Source organism: Rattus norvegicus, chromosome 18 (genome assembly GCF_036323735.1).
Source record: "Rattus norvegicus strain BN/NHsdMcwi chromosome 18, GRCr8, whole genome shotgun sequence".
In the NCBI taxonomy this organism is placed as follows: domain Eukaryota; kingdom Metazoa; phylum Chordata; class Mammalia; order Rodentia; family Muridae; genus Rattus; species Rattus norvegicus.
In genome coordinates this window covers 37,370,759-37,394,011 of record NC_086036.1, presented here as the reverse complement: position 1 = coordinate 37,394,011, position 23,253 = coordinate 37,370,759, and the positions used below count along the sequence as shown (strand labels likewise).

Below are 23,253 nucleotides of genomic sequence, written 5' to 3'. Positions count from 1 at the left end.
TCATATACATAAAAATTAATAAATGATAGACTGTTTACTAAAAGAGACATTGAGGTCTGGAGACATATCTCAATGCTGGACTGTTGGCTTAGCATTTAAGGCTGTATGTTTTAGCAAGCATAGTACCACCATTACTTTAAACAAAGGCAAGGTGAAACAGACCCTGAACAAACATGGCAACAGTTCTGTATTCTTTGATACAAAAATGGCTGATATATCTAGTCATACAGCACAGTATGAAACTTCTGGGCCAAACAAGATAATTAGAGAATAGTAGTGGTAAAACGTATGAAGACAGTTTTCCAAATCACAATGATTAGCTTCAGCAATAATCCACAAAATGGAGATTGTATATTCATGTCTGAACCACCAGTCCACAATTTGTAGTTTGCCATAAGTCACTGTACTCGAATCACAAAATAGTTTGCTTATATTCTCATTTCACAATACAATATTTTGTTATAACTGAAAGTCCTATATATAAAAAAATTGCAAAACTCCGCAGCCAGGAGCTACAATTTAGCACGCTTCTTACTGAGTACCCAGTACTTAGCACTGTGCCTGTTGATCTTGATCATGTATCTGCCACCCAACATTTGTGAACATGCCTCCTTTATTTTAAAATGGCTTATTTGGGGCTGAAGAGATGGCTCAGCAGTTGAGAGCATTGACTGCTCTTCCAGGGGTCCTGAATTTAGTTCCCGGCAACCACATAGTGACTCACAACCACCTGTAATGGGATCTGATGGCCTCTTCTGGTTTGTCTGAAGACAATGACAGTGTATTCACATTCATAAATCATTAAATAAGTAAATACATGAATAAATACATAAATAAATAAATCTTTTAAAAAAATGATTTACCTAACAAAGTCCTACCTTTCTATAAAACTTTTCCAGCCCTCTTTGTAACTAAGATAGAGGTCCCACTTATCACATGTACTTAAAAGAGACTTCTGTTTTGAAGTACAATCCAAGGCAGTAGGATTTTCTCCTAGTCTAGTTTTTCTACCAAAGGCAACAATGGAAGCCTAGGGTTTTAGCTCCTCTTCCAGATCCGAGTTTCATTACACATTTGTATTGCATTACAATCATTAGTACCATTAGATTTTAATCTGTTGTAATGGGTAACACCCAAGTCTTCTAACCAATACACAAAGAATTGTATCAAACACAGTGGTTCTCAGACCTTTTGGGAGTCAAACAAGGGGTTACTAAGGGGTTGCCCGAGACCATCAGAAACAAAGATATTTATATCATAATTCATGACAGTAGCAAACTTACAGTTATGAAATAACAACAAAATAATTATATGGGGGGTTACCATAACATGAGGAACTCTATTAAAGGGTCACAACATTATGAAGGTAGAGAACCACTGTAATAGAAGCTACATTCCTATTCACACAAAGTAAAAACACAGGGCAGTTAGCATGAGCAGACCACTCCCCATGAGAGATGATTTAGGGATCTAGGCATCTTTCATCTTTTGGCTCTACCATAGGAACTATGTGACTTTCCAAGTGCTGATCCCACCTGGATTCTACCAGAAGGCAAAGGGGCATGGGGTAATCACACTGAGGGGCTTATGTGAAGACCTGGATGTGAGACTTGTCAGTTTGTCCTTAGTCTGTTGCCACTCAACTGTGTGGCTGCGTCTAATACCAACAGAGCCCAGCTTTCTCCAGGCGAGAGGTATCAGGAAGTCCTGGTTAAGTCTATACCTTGTGTCCTTCTTCCTCAGAATCACCAGCAAGCACTAAGTCAACATAATAACCAAGCACAAATCACAGACAGATGTGGCTTTAGTTTGCATTTCTTTTCTTACTTGGCTTTCCTGTGCTCCCCCTGCCCCCCATAAGTTTTTGTGTTGGGGAGGGCATGCGTATTCACTGCACAGTTATTTCTGAATTCTTTACTTAAATTGCTTTTACCTTCAGGCTGCCTTTGTGTCAATTTGAAAGGGAAAGTGCTCAGCAGGCAGCCTGAGAGCCACATGCTGGCACCTGGAAGACTCAGAAGCTTCAAATCATCGCTTCCTGACCACCCCCAGGCTAATGAAAGAAATGTCTTTTTATTTTCCCTGCATCTCTTGGACTAGGTGCTTTGTCAGCAACCAGGGAGAGCTGGGCGTATGATTCAGGTGCCAGGGATCTCCAGAGCCCCGACTTGCAGAGCCAGCTGCCCCTCCAGAAGCTGCTGGAGTATGGTGAAAGCTCTTTGCCTCAGCAGGCTGTGCTCCACAAGCTTCTCACGCAGTCCCCGAATTTTGGCACTTCTACAGGCGGAAGCTATCTAGAGCTGGCCAGTACCGTGAGTACTTCTCTGTTCACTGAACACGTTTTCTGACCTGTCTGAATTCCAATACCAATATTTTAATATTAAGCTCCAAGGGGTATACTGAGTATTGTCTTTTCTTTCGAGCTAAATATTGTACTATTTCAATTGCTGCTGGTATTGTTGAGCATTCCGCAGTTTTTAGTACTTAAGGGCTTAGGAACTTCCGTTCCTGCTATAACAATAGAGCAGGCTTCTAAATGGTGTTTTGATTAACTCTTTCTTGTAGAGTCTGATTTACTCAAGTCTACCACAGCTCTTCTATAACACTCCTGTGGTACCAGACATTATAGACCAACACAATTCTTTCTGTTTCTGAATTTGGACATTACTCCTTTGGAAAAAAGGAAAGAAAACATGTTTCATTGGAAGTTTGATTAATGTTCAGGCTTATACTTTTAAGGTTATTTCCATGGGAAAACTTAGTAGTAATCAATGCTGACTGTCTTGGGGAAAGAATTATTGGCTTCCTTAAGTCAGAGTTGAGGGATGAGGGTGTGTGGTTGATGACTGTCTCCCTTTCAGAGACATACTGAGATTATTATCTAAATTCTGTGGGAGTTTCCTCCCTCCCCTCTCCCCTCCTTCTCTCCTTTACTCCTTCCCTCCTTCCTTCTTCCCTCTTTCCCTCCTTCCCTCCCTCCCTTCTAACCTCCCTCCACCCCCTTCCTGGCTCTTAAAATTTAAGTTTGAACAGATGATAGCACGTTTATAACCGTGATGCCCAGTTTGCTCTGATAAAGGCTGCAGACTCATAAGGACATGTTATAGCATATTTTCTAGTCATATGTTTTGGAGGGAGATGTTTGAAAAAGTTAATAATCATAAGACTCTTGAAATAATGAAAATGCAAAAATTATAGAAACCCTTAATGACATTCTACAAAATTCCTGACCAGTATTTGTCAAAACCACTAAGGTTATTAAAACCAAGGAAAGTCTGGGAGGAGAAACTTTTGGTCTACAAAGGTATAACCTAAATACAACATCATTCCTTTGGTGAGATTCTGGATAATAAAAATCTAAGGAGACCCAGGGAATATACTCTCATTGATAGATAATGTTGCATCCTGAACTGTGACAAAGATCATCAAATAAATAATATAACATGATAATAAATGAGTCAAACTTGGAACGCTACTTTGGAACTTTTCTATAAGTCTAAAGCTGTTCACAAAGTTAAAATGTTTTTAAAATTTAAAATATGAAGAGCACCTGTACATACAATCCTTTTCTGGACATGATTATGTCTCTAAGGCCTGTCAAATCATCTGTGGTTATTGTACTATTTCTTCTTGACCACCCTTCAAGGACAACCTTATACAGTTTGAACAATGAATATAACTATTGTACCTGTTTCCTCTGTGTTCAATAGACCAGGAAATTGGTGGTAAATATGTCTGGCATGGGTCTAAATTTAGCTATGCATGTTACAATCACTTCCAGCAGACTGAGTCTTCCCTATACTACATCAACTGAGCTTTGTAGCTCATCAACAATCTTTGTAGCTCAAAGATTACCCTGTACTTCTGATCCCACTGCCTCCACCCCCTGAATTCTAAGACTGTTGGCACTTACCATCATGCCTGGGCTATACAGTGCTGGGAATTCAACCCATGATAGTGTACAGGCTAAGCAAGCACTCTAGCAATTGAGCTACAATCCCTAACCCCTGATGTCATTTTCAAGATAGTTAATGCCATAGCAATATAGATGACTTTAAAATCATTATACATTATACACTGTGGAACACCATAGGAGCTTTCTATTTCAAAGTGGATCTGCAGTACCTGGCTTTCCAGCAACATCCTGAGTGGACTCCTATGGTCCTATCTCTCCTTAGCAGAAGCAGGTACAATCTCCAGGTTTCATCTGGCTGGGTCTTCTGAGTTTTGTGATCAAAGGACTCAAGATAATGAGTTCTTATATGCTTCATACATTTCCCCTCCCTGAGTGGATGGTGCTTAAGATTGTCTCAGCAGATGCTAGCTTGATAAAGTCTCCCTTAAATGCCAGGTTTGTGTGGTGCCATTTCTCTTGACATGTGAACCTACATGTTCATAACAGATCAAAAAATGGAAACCACCAAAGGCCAACCACTGGGGTTACTTACAGGAATATAAGTGAGAAGATATACAGGAGCAGAAATAACTCAAAGACAGCTTCATCAACCAAAGCCCACCCCAATGTGAGTGGCAGCATCCAAAAGCTGGAAACCTGTGTTTACTATATAGCCTACAGACAACTCATTGGTTTGTAGACTCTCTCTTTTAGGCAGCTCCAGTGGTCTGAGTCTCTTCTCAGTCACTCAGCTGATTTCTGCAAAAGGCAGCCCTGTTGGTTAGAGAGTTTCTTTCAGAGTCTTTACAGTGTATATAAGATTGGGGAGAGAGGGATCTTGAAAATCTGGTCAGTTTTGGGAACATCCTGAAGTTTTTGAATTGAGTACTTCCTGAGTGATAGCAAGCTTTCTAGCTGGATAGAATCTTTTGCTTCCTCTGGAAAATTTTGTTTTAATGAGTTTCCTTCCAAGACAGATGGTTTTATCACGGAGGAAATTCTTATGCAATACCAGGCACTCAGCTCCTATAATAGCAGTTAGTGTACTTCAGCTTATAGACCTTTCTGTTTGTCTATGGCTATCAAAACCTGTGAAAGATAACCGTGATATGTGTTGGCAGATAATCATTGTAACACACTGAACAAGTTAGAAGTGATTCAATAGCACAAGTATTTAACAAGTACACATATGACCAAATAAATAAATAAAACTGAACATACTAAAGGTCATCCTTTGTGAGAACCTGTATAAATACAGACACTGAAGTGCTATGATGGCCATATATTCTCACAGAGAGGAAAACAGAAAATTTTAACTAAGGTTGAACCTTATTATGTGTTTAAACCTTGGTACAGGAGGTTGAGCTCCCAATTTTCCACTCCTTCCTATGTCCACATCATTTCTGATGCAACTTTGGAGTCTTCTTGTCCCATGAGAAATAATAGTCATTGTGTCAACCATTGAATTTGTGGAGGGGGGTTCATTACGCAGCCACCATTTTTTTCTGAGACTGCTCACAGGGATCCACGATCCCAGTTTGAGAAATAGCCTTGTGTGTGGTCAGAGAAAGCAAAATAGCCTCTTGAATTGCCATGCTCAAGCAATCCCTGTATTTATAAAGTCATATTAAAAGTAATTTATGTTCCTTCTAAAACAAAGTCCTGAACTAATAAAATTAAGTTGTGTTTAAAAACAGCTAGAAGCAAAAGACATTGGTCAGCATCCAACTTGGAGATGGAAAACACACAGTAATTCACTCAGGGGAAGGCTAATATAAGCAATATTAATGAGTAGCATAGCATGGTCACAAATGGAGAAAGAAAGCTCTAGTAAGTTCACGAATAACACAGGGAAAGAGCAGCACCATATCTCAGCCAGTCAAGAAACACATTTGGAAGCAGGTTCTCACACTGCCAGGGGCTGATTCAACCTTTGAGGGGATCATGGTACCCACTGGGCAATATAAAAGTTCCTGGTAGGATGGACAAACAGATGAGCAGCCCTCTAGAGTACCAACCCAACTTGCTGGGATGCCATCCATCCTTGAGGAACATCCTCAATACTTGCTAAACATCACTAAGATGCTGACTCCAGAATAGCAGTGAAATTCCTTAGAAAGACTGCTTAAATGACAAAACTCTTTCCAAGAATGAACAGCCCAGATGTCCTGCAATGCTGGTCTCCACAGGAGAGAGCACAATGAGGTTGGGATTTCTAGCTTCATTCAGTGTCCCTTTAGCATTCTCTATTGCCAGAGAAGCAAATTTTGCAGTTCCCTCCATAGTATGAAACAGGAGAAAGAAGGGTAAATCGGAGGTAAGAGGGAGAAAGCCATACCTGGCATAGGCTTGTTTTCATCATTGGGAAACTTCTGGGAGATTCATACACAGCATTTTACTTTCTAAGTCCCACAGCCTCTCAATACTGTTACAATGGCAGTTAAGTTTTGGCATGAGTTCTGAGATATTCAAGCCAAAGCAGGTACCAAGTACAGGAGCAGAACAAAACGATGCTGTTAACAGGCAGTTGCATGGAAGAGGCAGGGTGGCACAAATGATTTAGGACACAAGTGATTAATCATAAGGGACATACTTCACACAAATGTAGAAGCTAGCCAAGGACTCAGAAAATCTTAAAGAGGAAATCCAGTAGATCTGTAGTGCTATAAGCCTGGTACACCAGGTTGTTAAGGAGCAGATTAGCAACAATCAAGGTAAATTGCCCTGTGCTCGGCACCTGCTTTGGTGTGAATTTTTTCTCCAAAACTCATGCAGAAATTTAATTGCCATGATAACAATATTAAAAGTGAGGAGCTTTAAAAGATAATTGGGCTCCAAGGGATCCACCTTTGGAGGCAGAATCAGTGCCATATTAAAAAAAAAAAAGGAAAGCGTGCCAAGCGTCATGGTGCACACCTTTAATCTCAGCACGCAGGAGACAGAGGAAGGTGTCCAAGCTATCCAGGTCTACATAGCAAGCTCCAGACCAGCCAAGGCTACATAGTGATACCCTGTTTCAAAAGCCAAAATTATACACACACACACGGATATATATATATATATATATATATATATATGCGGGTATGTATGTATATATATATAATTATAAATTATATATACACACATACACACATGTGGGTGGATAGATAGATAGATAGATAGATAGATAGATAGATAGATAGATAGATAGATAGATAGTTGGAAGAGTGTGCCTACCCCTTGCAATAAAGAAAAAAACATTGTCAAATGCTGGCATTTGATATTGGACTTCCCAGCCTTGAAAGTACTTATGCACTTATGAGTGCGTAAGTGTCTGTTTATTATAAGTTACCAATCATCCAGTATTCTGTGATTCTGTGATATCCCCACAAAGTAGACTAAGACTGAGTCTCAAAACAGGTATCAAGGGTGACTTCTTTATGCCTAACTTTTGAATTTCACAAAAGATCTCTCTCTCTCCAGTATGACTGTGCAGAACAACCCGGGGAAGAAAGTGCTATGAAGCTTGTTTCTTCTTAGTTGAATGGGTGTGGTTCTGAAGTACTACAGAATGACAGCCACAAGGAACAGTGAGAGTCTGGTAAAGCAGGAAGGTGAGAAGAAAATGCCTAGTCTCTGAAAATGTTTCTCCAAAGATTTGTAACTACCCAGTAATGTTAAAGTTTTGAAACAGTGATATACTTAAGGACTATGATACATAAAACATGATATTTTATAGGTAGAACACCAATAAACTTTTGAACAAAATATAAATTTCTGTGTACATTGTTTCAGCCATAATGTCATTGAAATGGCCTTAGCTTTGGCATGTTCACTAATAAAAGAACTAATTGATGTGAATTAAAATCGCACTTTAAAAGAAACCATACACATGATATGAAGTGTTTAAATGAAACAATTCAATGGGAAGCAACAGCCATGACTTTTCTCTTTATTTCTCCTCACAAGTTGTATGTATGTATGTATGTATGTATGTATGTATGTATGTATGTGTATTCTTTTTAGTTAGTGATGTTATGTCCTTGGATTGTTTTTAAGATAGGGACATTTTTACTTTTCCTTCATTGGTTTTAAGATGCTCTGATCATCAAGGAGTTGCCAAACCTGGGGTTAACATCTTGAAGTCTCTGGCCTAGAGGACTTGTGTGAGCTTTGTGGCCATTAGCACCCTATTCTGGGCACTCTTCAGCTGCAAATAAATTCTTCAGCACAACTTGTAACCCTTCAGATTTTTGGGAAATGGAATAATAAGTACAAAAGGGGGGATGGAGATTTGTTTTGTTTTGAGAAAACGGCCAAGGAACAATCTAGACATTTCAAAAACTTTGTCCCTTCTAAATGATTGAGATTGATTTTTCTTTTTGTAGGATTTGCTCCCATTTGAGTTCTCATTTATCAGACACAGCAGCTATCAATGAAGAAATATATCATGTTATGTTTCCCCATAGTTTCCAATGATGGCTCAAAACGCTAAGCTGGCCTCCTTTGCAGATGAAGAGAGCTCTGTCCTTCTAGGCTGCTCAAGTCTGCCTTCCTCTAGCTTGCACAATTACGCTTTAATTTTGTCTACTTCCTTTTAATTTTTTTCTATATTTGCTTATTTTGTATGTTGGTATGCATGTATTGTGCGCATGCACAATGGAAGGTGCACATATCCTGGAACATTTGAGCACTTCTCTCCTTCCACCTGGTGAGTCCCAGGGATCGAACTGTGATCCATAGGCTTAGCAGCACACACCTCTAAGACTATCTCATAAGAACAATTTTACTATTCTTGACATTTAATTTTGTACACTTTTTAAAAAAAAGGATTTACATTTTTAAAAGAAGAAAAGGTTTTTGTGAGTGATGTGGGTTAAGTTGTATAAATTTTAAAAGCCAACAGGGCTGAACAGATAGCTTGGCAGTTGAAGAGAGCACAATGCTCTTGCAGGGGATCCAAGTTCAGTTCCCAGCACTCTTATGAAACAGCGCACAGCTGCAGATAATTCTAGCTCAAAGTGATCTGACATCCTGGCCTGGCTTTAGTGGGGATCTGTACTCATGCACGCACGCACATACACACGCACGCACACATGTGCACTCACACTCAAAATTTAAAATAAGAGAAATAAATGAAAGTCAACAAAGCATTTCCCTAGCATGCATAAGGTCCTGAATGTGATCTCCAGCACTGTATTAAACAAACCAAAGATATTGAGTGACCAAATTTTGTTACTCGATGACTCCCAACAGTCAGACTCTATAGAGCCTTTTCTTTCATCCTGATAACATACCTGGGAATGAGAAGTTAAAATAGAACTGTGTCTATGTGAGTTCTATTTATAGATATGGCTCCTGGTAGGGAACCATGCTCCAGTGGAAAGCCCCATATCTAGGAATGTATGGGCCACAGGAATTAGACTTGGGAGAGTTATGAAAAATAAAAGCAGGAACAAGGGGAGTGGATCTGGGAGGGGGTATGAACAAAATATATTGTAGGCCTACATTAAATTTTCAAATAATAAAAATCTTATATTTAACAATAAATAAACAAATGAGATCTGTGTTGTTATAATCTGTCACATGCTCCTATGTTTTGAAAAGCCATTTATTAGCTGAGCTTCGCTGAGTATAACTTTCTGACTTCTGCCACTTTGAAGACAACTTTGCAGGCTTCAGTGTGAGAAACAATTCCTATTCTTATGGGGACACTCTTATTTTTGCTTCAACCTGTAGTGAGAATTTTGGTTTCTTTAAAAAAAGGAAACACAGAAATGTCGGAGGAATATGGCTTTGTTTTAATTCCAGGTATGATCCCAGTTGCTTTAGATTGTCCACAGCAGCTGACTATGATTTGCCTCATGCTGTAGCATGGGTGTGATTTTGACAGCTGTAAATAGTTTTTAGAAGTGTATGACATTTGGAATTTTGGGGACTTTTGAAAGGGTATATAAATGCTAGAGCCCCAGGAGGATCTGTGGTGGCGGCCATTGCTGATGGCTGCTGTTTTAGTTTGTCAAGTGGTCATGAGCAAAGAAATGAGAAAATAAATTGGATATCCTACATCAAAGATCATACTTGCCCCATGGTACTCTACACCCCTAATCAGCAGGAAGTCATCTAGCAATACCACCACCACCTTTCTCCTCTAGCCTTCTTTCTCTCCTACCTAGTGTTGGGGAATTGGGAAGGTAGAATAGAGGTAGAAAAGAGTGGTAGAAAAAGGAATCCATAAAGTAGCCAAAACTCTGACTACATTAAAAATTTCATGAACTTTATATGCTCTTTGGTTTGTTTTCCCTTTCTTTCACTTCAGTTGTAGGATACTCAGGGACACACACAAGAGAGAGAGATGGGGAGTGGTATATAAAGCTACCAATGTTTGAAAGTAAAATAAAAATAACATAACAGTGGGCACCTTTTCTTTTTTTTATTTTTATTTATTTATTTTTTTTATTAACTTGAGTATTTCTTATATACATTTCGAGTGTTATTCCCTTTCCCGGTTTCCGGGCAAACATCCCCCTCCCCCCTCCCCTTCCTTATGGGTGTTCCCCTCCCAACCCTCCCCCCATTGCCGCCCTCCCCCCATAGACTAGTTCACTGGGGGTTCAGTCTTAGCAGGACCCAGGGCTTCCCCTTCCACTGGTGCTCTTACTAGGATATTCATTGCTACCTATGGGGTCAGAGTCCAGGGTCAGTCCATGTATAGTCTTTAGGTAGTGGCTTAGTCCCTGGAAGCTCTGGTTGCTTGGCATTGTTGTACTTTTGGGGTCTCGAGCCCCTTCAAGCTCTTCCAGTTCTTTCTCTGATTCCTTCAATAGGGGACCTATTCTCAGTTCAGTGGTTTGCTGCTGGCATTCGCCTCTGTATTTGCTGTATTCTGGCTGTGTCTCTCAGGAGCGATCTACATCCGGCTCCTGTCGGTCTGCACTTCTTTGCTTCATCCATCTTGTCTAATAGGGTGGCTGTATATGTATGGGCCAAATGTGGGGCAGGCTCTGAATGGGTGTTCCTTCAGTCTCTGTTTTAATCTTTGCCTCTCCCTTCCCTGCCAAGGGTATTCTTTTTCCTCATTTAAAGAAGGAGTGAAGCATTCACATTTTGATCATCCGTCTTGAGTTTCGTTTGTTCTAGGCATATAGGGTAATTCAAGCATTTGGGCTAATAGCCACTTATCAATGAGTGCATACCATGTATGTCTTTCTGTGATTGGGTTAGCTCACTCAGGATGATATTTTCCAGTTCCAACCATTTGCCTACGAATTTCATAAACTTGTTGTTTTTGATAGCTGAGTAATATTCCATTGTGTAGATGTACCACATTTTCTGTATCCATTCCTCTGTTGAAGGGCATCTGGGTTCTTTCCAGCTTCTGGCTATTATAAATAAGGCTGCGATGAACATAGTGGAGCACGTGTCTCTTTTATATGTTGGGGCATCTTTTGGGTATATGCCCAAGAGAGGTATAGCTGGATCCTCAGGCAGTTCAATGTCCAATTTTCTGAGGAACCTCCAGACTGATTTCCAGAATGGTTTTACCAGTCTGCAATCAGTGGGCACCTTTTCAAGCCACATTAAAGCTGTGAAAGGTCATCCAGTGTTGTGGTTTTGAATATGTTTGGACCATAGAATGGCACTATTTGGAGATGTGGCTTTGTTGGAGTAGGTGTGTCACTATGGGCACATGCTTTCAGATCCTCATCCTAGCTTCCTGGAAGCCAGTCTTCTCTTAGTTGCCTTCAGATGAAAATGTAGAAATCTTAGTTTCTCCTGTACCACACTTGCCTGGACATTGCCATGCTCCTGCCTTGATAATAGACTGAACCTCTGAGCCTATAAGGCAGCTCCAATTAAATGTTGACTTTACAAGAGTTGCCTTGGTCATGGTGTCTGTTCACAGCAGTAAAACCCTCACTAAGACATCCAGTCATAGTTTGGTTTGTCTTGGGAGTCTCTGTTTACTAGGATACAGACTGTGAATACAGATGTTCATTTGCATTATATATTGATACATTATTAATGACTTTGATTTGATCAGGATGTAAACTATAGTTTGGCCCTCAGGAATTAAAAGCCCCACAATCTAGCAGCCATTTTGTAAATAACTCTGCAATTTGTTATTTTAATTTTAATAAGTTCAGGTATATAGCCGTTGCCATTTTCCCCAAGAATCCACATGAGAAGTGAAAACTACTTATTTGGATACTTACATGCCATCTGAGAATGCAGAGGTGGTTTACTGGGGTATATTTAATCCTTCATACTGATCGAGTTAGTAAAATCTTCATGAGTACATTTAACAAATGAAAAGCTCTGCAGATCCTTCCTAGTATCTCAAGTTTTTTTCATATATGGGAAAAAACACTCTCTGCTTAAATTCTTACTCTCTTACCCTCCTCATCATCAGGTGTTCAGTGATGACCTTGCCTGCTTCCTTCACTTCTGGTTCAGAGAGCTTGACTTTCTCTCTTCCTCTTATCCATCTCCCTCTTCCTGGCAGTGGCTGAGATTTATTTACAGCTTCCTGTCCTGTTATTTTTCTCTCAAACTCCAGTAAAATTGCTCTTGGGTTTTTTTTTAAATTATGTTGCTAGCATAAATTTGACATTTTATGCTCTAACATCTTGTGGACATTATAATACTTTGAAGGGAAGAACATTAAATCTAGTAACAAGCCTTCTTTTTCCCTTTTTACTTTTTTGTTGCTGTTTTCTTTTTTCCCTTCTAGGGGATTTGCAAAGGCCTCTCTTGATGTATGTGAACATGGAGGTGTTCTTGAATGATTACTGCTTTATTATTTGCATAAATCTAGAGTGTAGGCTGTAGTGATTGTTATTACTGGACAGGTTCTTGGTTCCTGGTTACCTAGTTGAACTTGCTTTGGCCTTATTCCCTTTGCCATGACTCAGCTCCTGTTTCTTCCTTGTAACAAATGAAAGAAGTGACTAGGTAAAGGGGTGGCAGAAAACTCCCTTCTTTCCCTCTGGCCACTGAGTCAGGCTCTGGAGGTAGAACATGGCTGTCCTCAATTGGCAACAAATTCACAAAGGGCATACATGCCATTCTCACAGCCACCAGGCACCTGTGTGGCCATTTCATGCTCCTGGGTGGCAGTGGCTCTCAGACATATTACGAGTTGCTTCTCTCCTACCATATGGGTTCAGAGATCAAACTCAGGTTGTCAGGATTGGTAATAAGAGCCTGCACCATACACTGGTCCAGAAATGTATTATTTTTCCACTCCACATTTATTCTCATAAAATATGATTTTGTGGGCCAATCACATTTTGAAAGATTGAGATTTATTGACTCTCCCAGTGTCACCATCATTTCATCAATGAAAGGTACTTGTTTGCACCACACGTAGGTAGGGTCGAGTATTAAGTTTCTATCTGTATAAGTCAATGAATAAAAACTCAAATTTAATTTCATGGAAATCCTATTTTTGCTTCTCACATTTCTTCATTAATGGAAAGAAGTCCCTCCACGAGTGCCAGGATGTGTACTTCCGTGATACACTCTGCACTTTCAGCACTACAGAAAAGTAATTTAAGTTTTTCTTAAACTCTGTGTTCCAATAATGTAGCAGTAATAATATTTTCCCCATAATCATGACAAGAATTAAACTGAACAGTGCACAGAAAGGGCATAATATAATTCTTTGTGAAAGACTGTGTGCCAAGAGCAATGATGGTATTCCAACAATGCTATGCTACTGATTTTTTTCCAATCTTATTAGAAAAAAATCTTGATGTTTTTGAGTAGATAAAGATGGAACAACATTTAAAGATGGAAATCAGAAAGTTACTGAAGTAGGTTCTAAGATTTGTAATAATGCCTACCAGTCACCTTTTTATGGGTGAGAGGCTGCAATTGAAAACGATATTCATTTTTTTACATGGAGAATTCATGTGGAAAAACCAGTCATGAAAGAAGGCAATAATTTTAGTTAACAGATGAAAGACTCTGCAATATGTGGCATGTCATTTGAGCTCACTGAGAAGAAGCTGGCTTTGAAAGTCATATTGTCTCTCCTCCCTCTTCAAACCTAAGCATATTTGTCTCAAAGTGTCTTCCAAGGCCCCTGGTCAAGGGATAGGCTGAACCCCTTGACCCTATGACAGGGAGGGAAGAAAAAGGGTAAGGCATTGTGTCCTGCAGATGACTAGAAGGCAAGCCATTTCCTGCAGAGATTACTTATTTCAGAATGAAATTGTGTCTACAGGGGGAAAAGAGACGCTAGAAACTCAGTCAGGAGATGCTCCTCTGTGAATAGAAAGTGTATTAGAAACTCCAGCTAACCACCTCAGCTACTTTGGTCGGCTTCTGCTGCATGTTGCAAGCACCTAATTTAATGTCATCCTGTTGGTATCAGTTCTTTTGTTTGGATGCTTCATCTGAGGGAATTTTGCCCAGGACACTATCAAGATACCCATTTGACGGCGAATGGGACATCCCTAGTTGGTTTCTGCTGGGTGTTTTGAGCACTCAACATGATGATGTTTTACTATCTGCTGCCTTTATCTGCCACTTCCCATTTGGCTTGCTATATACTCAGTAAGATCACTCATTCAGAACTGAAAGGGTGACCACCATAGATCATTGTCCCCTGGTTTAGAACAAGGCCATTGAAAACAAAACAAAACAAAACAAAACAATAGACTGTCTGAGCCTGCCATTTCAGGAACCAGATTATGAGGGCCTAGAGCAAAACCTTTGCTGAAGTTCACTTGGACAGAAGGAGAACCCTATACTAGGGCAGATTTGGAGGTGACCACTACCCTGGCACACGTTAGTTATGAAATACAGTAAGTACCTTTTCCCATTTGCTAACTTGTTAGTCTGAAAAAGGAGAATACATTTTGGGGTCAGTGAATTGGCTCAGAGGGGAAGGGTACTTGTCATGAAACCTGACAACCTGAGCTTTACCTCTGAATCCATATGGTAGGAGAGAACCAACTCCCACAAATTGTCCTCCACACATCATGGAACACACACTGACTACAAACAAGTGTTAGTGGTTTTCTTTTTTTTAAGTCCATGTTGAAGACCTTATAGGAAAACTAACACTGATAACTAGTGAGGTGGGTAGTTATTAAATGTCCTGGTTTTTTATTGTTGTTATTGTTTTTATTTTCAAAACAGGGTTTCTTTATGTAGCCCTGGCTGTCTTGGGAACTCAATGTGGAAACCAGGCTGCCTCAAACTCAGAGATGCACCTGGCTCTGCCTCTTGAGTGCTGGGATTAAAGATGTTCACCATCACCAACTGGCCTAAATGTCCTTATGATGACAGTTCCCATTAGTTTTGAGGGTGTTTTGCTGGGCAGTTCCACAGAGCATCACTCTTCCTGTCTTTGGGATAACCATCTCTGACAAAAGGATGCTGAGTGTTTTGAGTACACACAGGAGGGCAGTGGTCCCATTTCTAGACACCTGATAGTATCCAGATCTCTGCATTTCTGTCTTTCATTTCATGTTGTGCAGAGGAAGGGAGTTTCCTACACACAAAACAAATGATACTTGTGTCTAGAGTGTGGCTTGGTGGCAACCTGTCTGTCATTGCTGTGGTTTCTTCTCCATCTTTCTTCCAATAACTTATCTGAATGGATCTTTAATCATGGGGATATTACTAACTTTTTCATTTTGAAATAGGGTCTCACTATGTAGTGCTAGCTAGCCTGGAACTTGCTAAAGAGCTCTGAGGTTAAAGGCACTTAACAGCACTCTGGATAGTATTAAAACTTAGTGACACTTTTTTTTAAAAAAAAAGAAAAGGCAGAGAAGAAAGGATTGTACATTCTCAACCTAGTATAATAGTGTTTGCTAGCTTCATGTTTTTGTATCTGAAAATACATCTGTGGAATAAGAATGGCGGGTAAGAAAGTAGGGTCTTTTTGTGTTTGCTTGAGCTTCTAACTCTGCAGAACTGTTTCTTCTCTATGCTAACATAGGAAAACCCTGCTTCTGTTCACTGTTTCACCACCCCTTTCCTCTCATCATAAATAGCAGGAAGCCCAGCTTGCTGGAGCAGGAGTAAGCTAATTTATCGTTAAAAGAGTGGGCATAGAAAAATGTGGCTAGGGCTGGAGAGGTGGCTCAGTGGTTAAGAGCACTGACTGCTCTTCCAGAGGTCCTGAGTTCAATTCCCAGCAACCACATGGTGGCTCACAACCATCTGTAATGAGATCGGACGCCCTCTTCTGGTGCATCTGAAGACAGTTACAGTGTACTCATATATAATAAATAAATAAATCTAAAAAAAAAAAAAAGAAAAGAAAAATGGGGCTAGGGACAGTTAAACCCCCAGCCCATATGTTTTCAGAGAGAGGAGAGGAGGAGAGGGAGAGGGAGAGGGAGAGGGAGAGGGAGAGGGAGAGGGAGAGGGAGAGGGAGAGGGAGAGGGAGAGGGAGAGGGAGAGGGAGAGGGAGAGGGAGAGGGAGAGGGAGAGGGAGAAACAAATTATGTCTGCCTTTGATAGACAGAGGGACCTAAATAAGGACTTCTTTATTTTTACTTTGTTTTATTGTCAAATTCATTCTTTGAAAAGAATAGCCCTTCAAACTGGCTCTTGGATTTGTGAAAATTATGCATAGAATGAACTTTAAGGAATTTGACTATATATATATATATATGGCAGTTTGAGAGTGTGTTTCTCTCTCTCTCTCTCTCTCTCTCTCTCTCTCTCTCTCTCTCTCTCTGTGTGTGTGTGTGTGTGTGTGTGCGCGCGAGCGCGCCCGCGCGCGCTCCTGTGTAACTGCATTTGCTCGCTGTTTTTTGTTTTTTTGTTTTTTTGTTTTTTTTTATTAACTTGAGTATTTCTTATATACATTTCAAGTGTTATTCCCTTTCCCAGTTTCCGGGCAAACATCCCCCTCCCCCCTCCCCTTCCTTATGGGTGTCCCCCTCCCAACCCTCACCCCATTGCCGCCCTCCCCCCATAGTCTAGTTCACTGGGGGTTCAGTCTTAGCAGGACCCAGGGCTTCCCCTTCCACTGGTGCTCTTACTAGGATATTCATTGCTACCTATGAGGTCAGAGTCCAGGGTCAGTCCATGTATAGTATTTAGGTAGTGGCTTAGTCCCTGGAAGCTCTGGTTGCTTGACATTGTTGTACTTTTGGGGTCTCGAGCCCCTTCAAGCTCTTCCAGTTCTTTCTCTGATTCCTTCAACGGGGGACCTATTCTCAGTTCAGTGGTTTGCTGCTGGCATTCGCCTCTGTATTTGCTGTATTCTGGCTGTGTCTCTCAGGAGCGATCTACATCCGACTCCTGTCGGTCTGCACTTCTTTGCTTCATCCATCTTGTCTAATTGGGTGCCAGTATATGTATGGGCCACATGTGGGGCAGGCTCTGAATGGGTGTTCCTTCAATCCCTGTTTTACTCTTTGCCTCTCTCTTCCCTGCCAAGGGTATTCTTGTTCCCCTTTTAAAGAAGGAGTGAAGCATTCACATTTTGATCATCCGTCTTGAGTTTCATTTGTTCTAGGCATATAGGGTAATTCAAGCATTTGGGCTAATAGCCACTTATCAATGAGTGCATACCATGTATGTCTTTCTGTGATTGGGTTAGCTCACTCAGGATGATATTTTCCAGTTCCAACCATTTGCCTACAAATTTCATAAACTCGTTGTTTTTGATAGCTGAGTAATATTCCATTGTGTAGATGTACCACATTTTCTGTATCCATTCCTCTGTTGAAGGGCATCTGGGTTCTTTCCATTTTCTGGCTATTATAAATAAGGCTGCAATGAACATAGTGGAGCACGTGTCTCTTTTATATGTTGAGGCATCTTTTGGGTATATGCCCAAGAGAGGTATAGCTGGATCCTCAGGCAGTTCAATGTCCAATTTTCTGAGGAACCTCCAGACTGATTTCCAGAATGGTTTTACCAGTCTGCAATCCCACCAACAATGGAGGAGTGTTCCTCTTTCTCCACATCCTCGCCAGCATCTGCTGTCACCTGAGTTTTTGATCTTAGCCATTCTCACTGGTGTGAGGTGAAATCTCAGGGTTGTTTTGATTTGCATTTCCCTTATGACTAAAGATGTTGAACATTTCTTTAGGTGTTTCTCAGCCATTCGGCATTCCTCAGCTGTGAATTCTTTGTTTAGCTCTGAACCCCATTTTTTAATAGGGTTATTTGTTTCCCTGCGGTCTAACTTCTTGAGTTCTTTGTATATTTTGGATATAAGGCCTCTATCTGTTGTAGGATTGGTAAAGATCTTTTCCCAATCTGTTGGTTGCCGTTTTGTCCTAACCACAGTGTCCTTTGCCTTACAGAAGCTTTGCAGTTTTATGAGATCCCATTTGTCGATTCTTGATCTTAGAGCATAAGCCATTGGTGTTTTGTTCAGGAAATTTTTTCCAGTGCCCATGTGTTCCAGATGCTTCCCTAGTTTTTCTTCTATTAGTTTGAGTGTGTCTGGTTTGATGTGAAGGTCCTTGATCCACTTGGACTTAAGCTTTGTACAGGGTGATAAGCATGGATCGATCTGCATTCTTCTACATGTTGCCCTCCAGTTGAACCAGCACCATTTGCTGAAAATGCTATCTTTTTTCCATTGGATGGTTTTGGCTCCTTTGTCAAAAATCAAATGACCATAGGTGTGTGGGTTCATTTCTGGGTCTTCAATTCTATTCCATTGGTCTATCTGTCTGTCTCTGTACCAATACCATGCAGTTTTTATCACTATTGCTCTGTAATACTGCTTGAGTTCAGGGATAGTGATTCCCCCTGAAGTCCTTTTATTGTTGAGGATAGCTTTAGCTATCCTGGGTTTTTTTGTTATTCCAGATGAATTTGCAAATTGTTCTGTCTAACTCTTTGAAGAATTGGATTGGTATTTTGATGGGGATTGCATTGAATCTGTAGATTGCTTTTGGTAAAATGGCCATTTTTACTAAATTAATCCTGCCAATCCATGAGCATGGGAGATCTTTCCATCTTCTGAGGTCTTCTTCAATTTCTTTCCTCAGTGTCTTGAAGTTCTTATTGTACAGATCTTTTACTTGCTTGGTTAAAGTCACACCGAGGTACTTTATATTATTTGGGTCTATTATGAAGGGTGTCGTTTCCCTAATTTCTTTCTCGGCTTGTTCCTCTTTTGTATAGAGGAAGGCAACTGATTTATTTGAGTTAATTTTATACCCAGCCACTTAGCTGAAGTTGTTTATCAGCTTTAGTAGTTCTCTGGTGGAACTTTTGGGATCACTTAAATATACTATCATGTCATCTGCAAATAGTGATATTTTGACCTCTTCTTTTCCGATCTGTATCCCCTTGATCTCCTTTTGTTGTCTGATTGCTCTGGCTAGAACTTCATGAACTATATTGAATAAGTAGGGAGAGAGTGGGCAGCCTTGTCTAGTCCCTGATTTTAGTGGGATTGCTTCAAGTTTCTCTCCATTTAGTTTAATGTTAGCAACTGGTTTGCTGTATATGGCTTTTACTATGTTTAGGTATGGGCCTTGAATTCCTATTCTTTCCAGGACTTTTATCATGAAGGGGTGTTGAATTTTGTCAAATGCTTTCTCAGCATCTAATGAAATGATCATGTGGTTCTGTTCTTTCAGTTTGTTTATATAATGGATCACGTTGATGGTTTTCCATATATTAAACCATCCCTGCATGCCTGGGATGAAGCCTACTTGATCATGGTGGATGATTGTTTTGATGTGCTCTTGGAGGATTCGGTTTGCCAGAATTTTAGTGAGTATTTTTGCATCGATATTCATAAGGGAAATTGGTCTGAAGTTCTCTTTCTTTGTTGTGTCTTTGTGTGGTTTAGGTATAAGAGTAATTGTGGCTTCATAGAAGGAATTCGGTAGTGCTCCATCTGTTTCAATTTTGTGGAATAGTTTGGATAATATTGGTATGAGTTCTTCTATGAAGGTTTGATAGAATTCTGCACTAAACCCGTCTGGACCTGGGCTCTTTTTGGTTGGGAGACCTTTAATGACTGCTTCTATTTCCTTAGGAGTTATGGGGTTGTTTAACTGGTTTATCTGTTCCTGATTTAACCTCGATACCTGGTATCTGTCTAGGAAATTGTCCATTTCCTGAAGATTTTCAAGTTTTGTTGAATATAGGTTTTTATAGTAAGATCTGATGATTTTTTGAATTTCCTCTGAATCTGTAGTTATGTCTCCCTTTTCATTTCTGATTTTGTTAATTTGGACGCATTCTCTGTGTCCTCTCGTTAGTCTGGCTAAGGGTTTATCTATCTTGTTGATTTTCTCAAAGAACCAACTTTTGGTTCTGTTGATTCTTTCTATGGTCCTTTTTGTTTCTACTTGGTTGATTTCAGCTCTGAGTTTGATTATTTCCTGCCTTCTACTCCTCCTGGGTGTATTTGCTTCTTTTTGTTCTAGAGCTTTTAGGTGTGCTGTCAAGCTGCTGACATATGCTCTTTCCTGTTTCTTTCTGCAGGCACTCAGCGCTATGAGTTTTCCTCTTAGCACAGCTTTCATTGTTTCCCATAAGTTTGGGTATGTTGTATCTTCATTTTCATTAAATTCTAAAAAGTTTTTAATTTCTTTCTTTATTTCTTCCTTGACCAGGTTATCATTGAGTAGAGCATTGTTCAATTTCCACGTATATGTGGGCATTCTTCCCTTATTGTTATTGAAGACCAGTTTTAGGCCGTGGTGGTCCGATAGCTCGCATGGGATTATTTCTATCTTTCTGTACCTGTTGAGGCCCGTTTTTTGACCAATTATATGGTCAATTTTGGAGAAAGTACCATGAGGAGCTGAGAAGAAGGTATATCCTTTTGCTTTAGGATAGAATGTTCTATAAATATCCGTTAAGCCCATGTGGCTCATGACTTCTCTTAGTCTGTCGACATCACTGTTTAATTTCTGTTTCCATGATCTGTCCATTGATGAGAGTGGTGTGTTGAAATCTCCCACTATTATTGTGTGAGGTGCAATGTGTGCTTTGAGCTTTAGTAAGGTTTCTTTTACGTATGTAGGTGCCCTTGTATTTGGGGCATAGATATTTAGGATTGAGAGTTCATCTTGGTGGATTTTTCCTTTGATGAATATGAAATGTCCTTCCTTATCTTTTTTGATGACTTTTAGTTGGAAATTGATTTTATTTGATATTAGAATGGCTACTCCAGCTTGCTTCTTCTGACCATTTGCTTGAAAAGTTGTTTTCCAGCCTTTCACTCTGAGGTAGTGTCTGTCTTTGTCTCTGAGGTGTGTTTCCTGTAGGCAGCAGAATGCAGGGTCCTCGTTGTGTATCCAGTTTGTTAATCTATGTCTTTTTATTGGGGAGTTGAGGCCATTGATATTGAGAGATATTAAGGAATAGTGATTATTGCTTCCCGTTATATTTATATTTGGATGTGAGGTTATGTTTGTGTGCTTTCATTCTCTTTGTTTTGTTGCCAAGATGATTAGTTTCTTTCTTCTTCTAGGGTACAGCTTGCCTCCTTATGTTGGGCTTTACCATTTATTATCCTTTGTAGTGCTGGATTTGTGGAAAGATATTGTGTAAATTTGGTTTTGTCATGGAATATCTTGTTTTCTCCATCAATGTTAATTGAGAGTTTTGCAGGATACAGTAACCTGGGCTGGCATTTGTGTTCTCTTAGGGTCTGTATAACATCAGTCCAGGATCTTCTGGCCTTCATAGTTTCTGGCGAGAAGTCTGGTGTGATTCTGATAGGTCTCCCTTTATATGTTACTTGACCTTTTTCCCTTACTGCTTTTAATATTCTTTCTTTATTTTGTGCGTTTGGTGTTTTGACAATTATGTGACGGGAGGTGTTTCTTTTCTGGTCCAATCTATTTGGAGTTCTGTAGGCTTCTTGTATGTCTATGGGTATCTCTTTTTTTAGGTTAGGGAAGTTTTCTTCTATGATTTTGTTGAAGATATTTACTGGTCCTTTGAGCTGGGAGTCTTCACTCTCTTCTATACCTATTATCCTTAGGTTTGATCTTCTCATTGAGTCCTGGATTTCCTGTATTTTTTGGACCAGTAGCTTTTTCCGCTTTACATTATCTTTGACAGTTGAGTCAATGATTTCTATGGAATCTTCTGCTCCTGAGATTCTCTCTTCCATCTCTTGTATTCTGTTGGTGAAGCTCCTTGTCTCTTCTTTTGGTTTTCTATATCCAGGGTTGTTTCCATGTGTTCTTTCTTGATTGCTTCTATTTCAATTTTTAATTCCTTCAACTGTTTGATTGTGTTTTCCTGGAATTCTTTCAGGGATTTTTGTGTCTCCTCTCTATGGGCTTCTACTTGTTTATTTATGTTTTCCTGGAATTCTTTCAGGGATTTTTGTGTCTCCTCTCTATGGGCTTCTACTTTTTTATTTATGTTTTCCTGGAATTCTTTCAGGCATTTTTGCGATTCTTTCAGGCATTTTTGCGATTCCTCTCTGTAGGCTTCTACTTGTTCTCTAAGAGAGTTCTTCACGTCTTTCTTGAAGTCCTCCAGCATCATGATCAAAAATGATTTTGGAAGTAGATATTGCTTTTCTGGTGTGTTTGGATATTCCATGTTTGTTTTGATGGGAGAATTGGGCCGGATGATACCATGTAGTCTTGGTTTCTGTTGCTTGGGTTCCTGCGCTTGCCTCTCGCCATCAGATTATCTCTAGTGTTACTTTGTTCTGCTATTTCTGACAGTGGCTAGACTGTCCTATAAGCCTGTGTGTCAGGAGTGCTGTAGACCTGTTTTCCTCTCTTTCAGTCAGTTATGGGGACAGAGTGTTCTGCTTTCGGGCGTGTAGTTTTTCCTCTCTACAGGTCTTCAGCTGTTCCTGTGGGCCTGTGTCTTGAGTTCACCAGGCAGCTTTCTTGCAGCAGAAAAGTTAGTCTTACCTGTGGTCCCAAGGCTCAAGTTCGCTCGTGGGGTGCTACCCACGGGCTCTCTGCAGCGGCAGCAACCAGGAAGACCTGTGCCGCCCCTTCCAGGAGCTTCAGTGCACCAGGGTTCCAGATGGTCTTTGGCTTTTTCCTCTGGCGTCTGAGATGTGTGTGCAGAGAGCAGTCTCTTCTGGTTTCCCAGGCTTGTCTGCCTCTCTGAAGGTTCAGCTCTCCCTCCCACGGGATTTGGGTGCAGAGAACTGTTTATCCGGTCTGTTTGGTTTTTTTTTTTTAATATTTATTTGTTTTTATGTATGAGGATTCTATCTGCAGGTATACCTGCATGCCAGAAGAAGGCATCAGATACCATTATAGATGGTTGTAAGCCACCATGTGGTTGCTAGAGTTGAACTCAGAACCTCTAAAAGAGCAGCCAGTGCTTTTAACCGCTGAGCCACTGGAAAATCCTGCTCACTGTTTTTATGCTTAGTAATAGTTTATAGAGAAGACCTCATTTGGCTTTATCTAGCCAGAGACCTGGGTGGAAGGAA

At 40.2% G+C, this 23,253-nt stretch overlaps 1 protein-coding gene across 7 annotated transcripts in view; it reads left to right on the top strand.

Moving 5' to 3' along the window:
- Mcc (MCC regulator of WNT signaling pathway) overlaps nt 1-23,253 on the top strand; it is a 474,765-nt gene that overhangs the window by 123,103 nt on the left and 328,409 nt on the right. For all 7 annotated transcript variants that reach the window (XM_039096842.2, XM_039096845.2, XM_039096844.2 and 4 more), the window contains one exon: nt 2,101-2,312. In XM_039096842.2, coding sequence (XP_038952770.1) covers nt 2,101-2,312 — 212 coding nt within the window. The remainder of the gene's footprint in view (nt 1-2,100; nt 2,313-23,253) is intronic.